The sequence below is a fragment of the Doryrhamphus excisus genome, chromosome 16, assembly GCF_030265055.1.
Source record: "Doryrhamphus excisus isolate RoL2022-K1 chromosome 16, RoL_Dexc_1.0, whole genome shotgun sequence".
Taxonomy (NCBI): domain Eukaryota; kingdom Metazoa; phylum Chordata; class Actinopteri; order Syngnathiformes; family Syngnathidae; genus Doryrhamphus; species Doryrhamphus excisus.
In genome coordinates, this window is record NC_080481.1 from 1,979,673 (window position 1) to 1,989,507 (window position 9,835).

Genomic DNA, 9,835 nt, shown 5'->3' on the forward strand with positions numbered 1-9,835 from the left:
GTCTTTGGACGAGAGGCGGGGTACACCCTGGACTGGTGGCCAGCCAATCACAGGGCACATATAGACAAACAACCATTCACACTCACATTCATACCTATGGACAATTTGGAGTGGCCAATTAACCTAGCATGTTTTTGGAATGTGGGAGGAAACCGGAGTACCCGGAGAAAACCCACGCATGCACGGGGAGAACATGCAAACTCCACACAGAGATGGCCGAGGGTGGAATTGAACCCTGGTCCTCCTAGCTGTGAGGTCTGCGCGCTAACCACTCGACCGCCGTGCCGCTTATACATATATAATATATGAAAATGGGAAATAATTGACAAAGACAAGTACTGTCTCGGTGGCACGGTGGTCGAGTGGTTAGCGCGCAAACCTCACAGCTAGGAGACTAGGGTTCAATTCCACCCTCTTGCATGTTCTCCCCGTGCATGTGTGGGTTTTCTTCGGGTACTCTGGTTTCCTCCCACATTCCAAAACATGCTAGGTTAATTAGTGACTCCAAATTGTTCATAGGTTTGAATGTGAGTGTGAATGGTTGTTTGTCTATATGTGCCCTGTGATTGGCTGTCCACCAGTCCAGGGTGTACCCCGCCTCTCGCCTGATGACAGCTGGGATAGGCTCCAGCACCCCTGCGACCTTTGTGAGGAAACGCGGTAGAAAATGAATGAATGAATGACGAAGACAAGTATTGTCTCGGTGGCACGGCGGTCGAGTGGTTAGCGCGCAGACCTCACAGCTAGGAGACCAGGATTCAATTCCACCCCTCGGCCATCTCTGTGTGGAGTTTGCATGTTCTCCCTGTGCATGCGTGGGTTTTCTCCGGGTACTCCGGTTTCCTCCCACATTCCAAAAACATGCTAGGTTAATTAGCGACTCCAAATTGTCCATAGGTATGAATGTGAGTGTGAATGGTTGTTTGTCTATATGTGCCCTGTGATTGGCTGGCCACCAGTCCAGGGTGTACCCCGCCTGTTGTCCAAAGACAGCTGGGAGTTACTAGTATGTTTTGGATAAATAAAGGTTAAATAAATGTGGTCTAGGACTGCACGGCGGATAAGTGGTTAGCGTGCAGGCCACACAGCTAGGAGACCGGCGTTCGATTCCACCCTTGGTCATCTCTGTGTGGAGTTTGCATGTTTTCTCCGGGTACTCCGGTTTCCTCCCACATTCCAAAAACATGCTAGGTTAATTAGCGACTCCAAATAGTCCATAGGTATGAATGTGAGTGTGAATGGTTGTTTGTCTATATGTGCCCTGTGATTGGTAGAAAATGAATGAATGAAAGTCCGGTATAGTTAAGGATCCAGCAAAAACACAGTAGACAGTGAAGGAGGCGTTCCGTGGAAAATGAAGTCATTTCTAGATGTTGACTAAGAGAGTTGGGCAATGATTTTCCGGTAAATTCAAGATGAACACGCAGCGTCTTCTTTTCTGCTTTTGTTCAGGTGAAGTCTCTAAATTTTACATTTTTTTTGTCATTTCTTTGGACTGAATGAATGAATGAATGAATGAGCATTTGACTTTAAAAAGTCCAGAATCCAAAGATAAAATGTCTTTCTTGTCTCTGTTTCAGCCGTCCTTTTCAATGGAGCCGTGGGTGCCGTGGTGACTTACCATAAAATGGCAGGCGAAGACTTCAGACTTCCGATTGAGGTCATAATGTCGCCGCAGAGCCACATACTTTTGTGTAAGAATTCGTGCGCAAAGAACGGCACCCTCATTAACACTAAATTGGGCAAAGGTCCGAGTGGCAGGTACCTCTTGGATTACGACGGTAAAATGAACTTAGTCATCACTCAGCTGACCCGCGCTGACTCGGGATTTTACCAGCTCGCCGTAAGCAGTTCCTACAACATCTCTGAGGAACGCTACTTCAAGCTCTTCATCAGAGGTGAGTTGACGTGGCTCTTATCATGAAGATTAGCGGAAATGCTAAATTATGTTGTATTATTGTATTATATTGTATTGTATTATTATTGTATGGGTTGAACTTTTTCCAAGACATTACATACAGTGGAACCTTGGTTAGAGTACGCCCTAGTTAGCATTTTAGGTTCATTCTAGGTTCATTTATTCATTTGCTGGAGCCTATCCCAGCTGTCTTCAGGCGAGAGGCGGGGTACACTCTGGACTGGTGGCCAGCCAATCACAGGGCACATATAGACAAACAACCATTCACACTCACATTCATACCGATGGACAATTCGCATGTTTTTGGAATGTGGGAGGAAACCGGAGTACCCGGTATCCCACCCTCGGCCACACAGAGATGGCCGAGGGTGGGATTGAATTTGGGTTTCCTAGCGGTGAGGCCTGTGCGCTAACCACTTGACCACCATGCAGCCCCTTGCTTTTAGGTTAACATTGAAAATGAATTGCGGTTCCAGTCGTGTAGCTTGCTAACACATGGAAACGGAAACTTAGATCGATTAAACCGTTGTTAATCGTCGTCTATTAAAGCATTCAAAATGTCAAAGTAAAATATAATTTTAAAAAATGAGACATAACAATAAAGTAAACAATTATTCAGGATTTTTTTTGCTAGACAGCAGAAGTTATAGTTACATTTATCACAGCAAGTCTTCCCGGTCCTGAAGCAGGAAAACAACCCCAGACCATCACACTACCACCACCATATTTTACTATTAGTATTAGGTTCTTTTATTCTGAAATGCGGTGATACTATGACGCCAGATGTAACGGGACACATACCTTCCAAAACGGTCTTGGGGATCATCAAGGTGTTTTCTGTCAAAATTGAAACGAGCCTTAATGTCATGAACACTGGCCTTAACTGAGGCAAGTGAGGCCTGCAGTTCTTTGGATGTTATTGGTGGGGTCTTTTGTGACCTCTTGGATCAGTCGTCCCTGCGCCTTTGGGGTCATTTTGGTTGGCCCGCTACACCTGGGAAGGTTCACCGCTGTTACATGTTTTCGCCATTATGGATAATATGGCTCTCACTGTATTTTGCTGGAGTCCTAAAGCTTTATAAATGGCTTTATAACCTTTTGCACTTGAACTCAGGGTTATATTTTAATGGAAGGGGGGGGGGGTCACTTTTTCACACAGGGCGTAGTAAGTTTGGATTTTTACTAATTTTTCACTAATTACTAATTAATTACTAATTACAATATTTTCTACTAATTAATAATTATTAGTAAATAATAATTAGTAATTATTTATTAATTATAATTTTTAACTATTTAATTAAAAACTAAAGTTTAGATTTTTTACTATTTTTTACTAATTAATTACTAATTACTATATTTTTTACTAATTAATAACTATTAATTAGTAAATAATAATTAGTATTTATTTATTAATTATAATGTTTAACTAACCAATTAAAATAATAATTAAATAATTACTTTTTACTAATTAATCATTTACTTACTAATAAAAATCTTAAAAATTCATTCTAATGATAAAAATGTATCAGTATTGAAGAATAAAATAATGTCATTTTAGCAGCATAGAGTTGAAATATTAAAGAAAAAAATTTGTTTGTGGCTGCACGGTGGACGAGTGGTTAACGCACAGGCCACACAGCTCGGATACCCTCATGATTCCTGTTTTTCCCAGATTTGTGTGACGGTGGAGTGGTCCAGGCCGATCCTCGTGTCTACAGGGGAACAGAAGGCGGGAACGTCACCATCCTTTGCTCCGGCTTTGTGACACCATGGGACAGGAAGTTCCTCTGTCAGGGGGAATGTAACAAATTTCTGTTTGAGACCACAAAGGACTCCACCTCGGGCCGATACAGCATCCACTACGAGGATACCAGCTACTTCCTAATCACCGTGACACAGCTCACGGTGTCGGACTCGGGACGGTACAGGTGTGCTGCAGGACGGGCACACACTTTCAACGTGTGTCAGGAGTTTGAGATCGCCGTCACGCGCGGTGAGTTCCTACGTGACCCCCCCAAAGCTCTGATCCCTGGATCCTAATATATTAATAATATCGATGCAACCATTTTTACTTGAAATGTTTGAATCTGTCAATCAGACTACACCGTCCCGCTGTGTGTGGCTGCTGCTGTCGTGTTGTTGGTCTCCCTTTTTCTACTGCTGCTCTACAGATGGAGGTCCACTGTCCATGGTGAGTTTTTATAAATATTTGGAAGTTCTCCTTAAAGGTGACCTGTTATGCTTTTACCATTTTTATGACCTATAAATGTAGTTATAATGTAGTATTGTCGTGTTAAACGTTGCGTTGAAAAATGTTTGGAATGCCTCTGAACGCTAGGTTTCAGAGTTTTTTTTTCTTATATGGGCATGCCCGGGTACAAGCTGTAGAGCAGGGGTCTCAAACACGCGTCCCGCGGGCCAAATGTGGCTAGTATAAATGTGACTATAGTCGTGTTTTGTCATGTCTACAGGGCTCTAATAATGCTTTGTTCATTTTCATCTGAAAAAATTTTTTTTTTTAACTATATGTGGTTTCTTAAGTTTTTATTATTTGCCGTTTTATTATTATTATTATTATTATATTTATTTATTACTGATTGATTTTCTTTATTCTTGATTTGTTTATTTATTTTTCATCTTATTTTGTGCAGAAAAATAAAAAAATTAAGATATTTGACAACAGTGGAATGTTTTATTGTTTTTTTCTGTTTTTAATAAATGCGTTTTGTTTTTTGTTTTTTAAACCTGATGCGGCCCAGCCTCGCCCAGACCCTAGCTCCAGTGGCCCCCCAGGTAAATTGAGTTTGAGACCCCTGCTGTAGAGTGAGACCAATCACAGCAGAGTGGGCATGCCTGGAAGCGGGGGCATGTGTGTGGAATAAATTAAAAACAGACCGTTTTGGAAATCTGAAGGAAATACCTCTGGAATAGGTACAGATGCTAGAAGATCTACAAAGCTTCCTGAGCGGGTTATTGTGTGTACCTGCTCTATAGAAGTCTACAACTCAATACAAAGGGCTGAAAATCGCTTTTGCTGTTACGTCTCTTCCACAGGAAAAAACGGAAGGTACCCCGAAGACAGCAACATGGAGGTAAGATGTATTCCCTGCCATCGTTTAACAGGCCTGTGCTTCACGTGACAGCATATAGCCACCGGTATTGGACCGTACTTGCTCATGGGTTGTTGTTGTTGTTGTTTTTTATTTTTTTAGCAGGTTGCCAGCTATGAAAACAGTCCACCAAATCCCGGAACAGAAGAGCGCATCTATCAGAGTATCAATGAAGCCACCAGGGACTTTGGAAGCTACGAGACACTTTCAATCGCACAACAAGACACAATGAACTGAACATTTGGCATTCACGACCCCCCCGCACCCCCCTCGATTTGAAATACTAGAGAAAACAATATGTATTCATTTATCTGTACTGTACAGACCGAAACCAGGAGAATGCAACAAAATAGAGAGCATACAAGGATGTTCAAGAGTCAAATTGCATGTTAATAAATTTATAATGAAATTAAAGCGCCCCCCCCTACCCCGATAGTGTCCCACGCCCCGCTATTTGACAAGCACTGTTTTACATTAAGATGCATAATGTACAAGGCTGCATAATTTGAAGAAAAAAAAATACAGCTGGACTCAAAGCGCCCGTTGCAATGTCATTGCTTGTCCACTAGATGGCAGAAAAATCAAAATAGACTCGACATTCACGTTCCACAATTAGTACAATATTAATGTTCTGTTTTTTCATTGTTTTTTCATTGAGAGTGTCAGAAAAGTAGATATTGAAATATTTAATCATTTTGAAAACTCATGATAGTGAATGTGTGACATTTGAACTAGTGACGAGTGTACTTATTTTTTAGTTATTTTGCATATTAGCCATCTGTTGAAGCAAGTTGGTATAGTGTATTGATGCACTTTGCTAGCATGCTAGCTGTTTGCATTTTTATTTAAAAAGCCCAAAAGTCAAGTCAATGTCAAACACTGGCCCCGAGTTGAACAAAAAAAGCATTTTCCTAGTTCAAAATGCTACTTTTGTGGTTTCTAAAAACAGCGCCCGTTGCAATGTCATTGCTTTTCCACTAGATGGCAGAAAAGTCGAAATACATTCGACATTCACGTTCCACAATCTAATATTTATCTGCATTGACTTGTGCCTTTAGTACAATATTAATGTTCATTTTTTCATTGAGAGTGTCAGAAAAGTAGAAATTGAATCATTTTGAAAACTCATGATAGTGAATGTGTGACATTTGAACTAGTGACGAGTGTACTTATTTTTTAGCTATTTTGCATATTAGCCATCTGTTAGCCAAGTTGTCATAGTGTATTGATGCACTTTGCTAGCATGCTAGCTGTTTGCATTTCTTTTTAAAAAGCCCAAAAGTCAAGCCAAGTCAAGTCAATGTCAAACACTGGCCCCGAGTTGAACAAAAAAAAAGCATTTTCCTAGTTCCAAATGCTACTTTTGTGGTTTCTAAAAACAGCGGCCGTTGCAATGTCATTACTTTTCCACTAGATGGCAGAAAAGTCGAAATACATTCGACATTCACGTTCCACAATCTAATATTTATCTGCATTGACTTGTGCCTTTAGTACAATATTAATGTTCATTTTTTCATTGAGAGTGTCAGAAAAGTAGAAATTGAATCATTTTGAAAACTCATGATAGTGAATGTGTGACATTTGAACTAGTGACGAGTGTACTTATTTTTTTAGCTATTTTGCATATTAGCCATCTGTTAGCCAAGTTGGCATAGTGTATTGATGCACTTTGCTAGCATGCTAGCTGTTTGCATTTCTTTTTAAAAAGCCCAAAAGTCAAGCCAAGTCAAGTCAATGTCAAGCACTGGCCCCGAGTTGAACAAAAAAAAGCATTTTCCTAGTTCCAAATGCTACTTTTGTGGTTTCTAAAAACAGCGCCCGTTGCAATGTCATTGCTTTCCCGCTAGATGGCAGAAAAGTCGAAATACATTCGACATTCACGTTCCACAAGCTAATATTTATCTGCATTGACTTGTGCCTTTAGAACAATATTAATGTTCAGTTTTTTCATTGAGAGTGTCAAAGTACAAATTGAATCATTTTGAAAAGTCATGATAGTGAATGTGTGACATTTAAACTAGTGACGAGTGTAGTTATTTTTTTTTTTTAGCTATTTTGCATATTAGCCATCTGTTGAAGCAAGTTGGCATAGTGTATTGATGCAGGTTGCTAGCATGCTAGCTGTTTGCATTTTTATTTAAAAAGTCCAAAAGTCAAGTCAAGTTAAGTCAATATCAAACACTGAACAAAAAAGAACAAAAAAAGCATTTTCCTAGTTCCAAATGCTACTTTTGTGGTTTCTAAAAACACTCCAATGTTAGTTTGTAATATTAAACCACTAGGACGTGTCCAGATGCAACTTTAAAGCAGTAAAATATATATTTACATATCATAATATATTAAAACAATATCATTTCTATGAACGTGTTTGTAGCCGGAAAATGAAAGTGAAAGAAAAAAGAAAAAAAAAAAACTAGAATAACAAGCACACATAAACACACAATACATACATCTTTCCATGTGCTAAAGTAAAAAAAAAACGACAACCCCTGAGCCCAAATAAAAACTTCATGACCTCGGTAGCCTCTCTGACCCTCGGTCATAAAAGTGTAAAATGACTTTGAGCCAAACAACCCCCTTACCCCCTCCCCCAAAATGTCTAACTTCAAAATACACACAGTTTCGACTTTAAACTGGTGATGGTCCAATTCCTGACACTGTTGTGAAACGAGTCACATACCAACAAGCCAACAGTGGTTATATGTACATACATACAATCAGTCATACGTCAGTCATGTACGTATATCCAGTCTTCTCCTAAACGGTCCAATCTCAACGCGGACATCCTTCATCCTTCAGAGAGCCTATAAAGAATTCTTGTGGCCCCCAGATGGTCAAAGAATTTAAACAAGCGCTTGTGCAAGTAATGATGTCATCCATATGGAACTTAAAGAGCTGAAAAATCTGGTATCAATACATCAGCCCATATAGTGCATGTTTTCCAAACCCCTATGCAAAATGTTTAATAAGTCATCTCCATATTTGTATTGTAAAACTATATTCATGTAACATACATAAACACAACAAACTGTACGAGTAAAGAGTGAGTAGGACAAAGGTAAGAGCGTCTGTCCCAGTAGTCAAGGACACATGTGAGGAGACGAAGAGTTCAATGACATAGTGGGCATGATAAAAAACATCAATATTGACACTTTAACCAGTTTGCACTTTTGACATATTGCATGCATAAGTGACCTAAAAACACAACTACTCATCTTTTGATCTGAGGACCGAAAAAGATCCTCAGTCATTCCTCTGAATTCTGAAAATACGCTCATCTGTCGTTTTATAGCGGTTAATAATATAGGATTCAATGTTAATGATGTTAATAAATACAATATTTCATATTTTTGTTAGAGCAAAGACAAGCTAACCATTCATTCATTTTCTACCATTTATCCTCATGAGGGTCGCGAGGGATGCTGGAGCCTATCCCAGCTGTCTTCGGGGCGAGAGGCGGGGTACACCCTGGACTGGTGGCCAGCCAATCACAGGGCACATATAGACAAACAACCATTCACACTCATATTCATACCTATGGACAATTTGGAGTCGCTAATTAACCTAGCTGCACGGTGGTGGAGTGGTTAGCGCGCAGACCTCACAGCTAGGAGGACCAGGGTTCAATTCCACCCTCGGCCATCTCTGTGTGGAGTTTGCATGTTCTCCCCGTGCATGCGTGGGTTTTCTCCGGGTACTCCGGTTTCCTCCCACATTCCAAAAACATGCTAGGTTAATTAGCGACTCCAAATTGTCCATAGGTATGAATGTGAGTGTGAATGGTTGTTTGTCTATATGTGCCCTGTGATTGGCTGACGACCGGTCCAGGGTGTACCCCGCCTCTCGCCAGAAGACAGCTGGGATTGACTCCAGCACCCCCCCGCGACCCTCATGAGGATAAGCGGTGGAAAATGAATGAATGAATGAACCTAGCATGTTTTTGGAATGTGGGAGGAAACCGGAGTAAGGATGGAATCAAACTCGGGTCTCCTAGCTGTGTGGCCGCCGTGAAGCCTCTATTTTGCTATGACTGTGAAAACGTTTGATACCTTTGCTAGCTTAGATAAGAACTTTCCTCTCCTTATGGAATCAATACGCGCATACACAGTCACATGGAATAGTCCATTGCGGCCCAAATAATTATAATAAATTACACATTTTGATTTCAGTTTTAAAACCATGACTTAAGACTAAAATAATAATATGTACTTTAAATTGAATTTAAATTAAATAATTTTTGGGGACTAAAGACCATCGTCCGAGTCCGTTCCTGGTTTAGATGAATCACAGATACACACAAAGCAGAATAAGGTCAGTTGGCCTTTCCCGTTCAGTTGGTCCATGTAAACATGGTCATAAAAGAGTTTGGCAGTGACTCCCAGAGACAAAGAGCATACTGTTTCAGAACGGGACATATCTTGTTAGTTCCTGTTACTTTAACTCGGTCAAGTGTGTGACGACTCATCGGTTTTATGTCCATCATTAACATTAACATTAACACGCACGATTAAAATGAATCATATCCTTTCTTGTATGCGGAGAAGTTTAAGCAAACACGTTGTCAGTCAGCCCGTGTCCACATCCCAGCTGAAACTAAATCTGGTTCTAATTAACTGCAGAAGCTTCCTTCTTCGTCTTGAGACGTCCCGAGATGGAGCGTTGAAGCAGCAAAACAAAACGTGGATCTCCCTCCGAACTGTTTATTGATTTTAGGAAGGCCTGTGAGCGGACTCCAATAACTCCAAGAACCGTAAGACAAACAGGATCACTGTTGTGCCTGGTGAAGGCTATGGGGTCAAATAAACAC

General features: G+C 40.5%; 1 protein-coding gene across 2 annotated transcripts; it reads left to right on the forward strand.

Annotated features, from left to right (window-relative positions):
- Positions 1–479: 479 nt before the first annotated feature.
- On the forward strand, positions 480–8,036 carry LOC131104438 (uncharacterized). 2 transcript variants are annotated; one of them, XM_058051607.1, is made up of 6 exons: positions 480–1,452; positions 1,581–1,898; positions 3,591–3,911; positions 4,017–4,109; positions 4,973–5,010; positions 5,131–8,036. In XM_058051607.1, the coding sequence occupies exons 1-6, from the start codon at positions 1,416–1,418 to the stop codon at positions 5,263–5,265; spliced, it is 942 nt and encodes a 313-aa protein (XP_057907590.1). In that variant the 5' UTR covers positions 480–1,415; the 3' UTR covers positions 5,266–8,036. The 2 variants fall into 2 exon arrangements, with proteins under 2 accessions (XP_057907590.1, XP_057907591.1); XM_058051608.1 differs by having other exon boundaries at positions 5,134–8,036.
- The last annotated feature ends 1,799 nt before the right edge of the window (positions 8,037–9,835 follow it).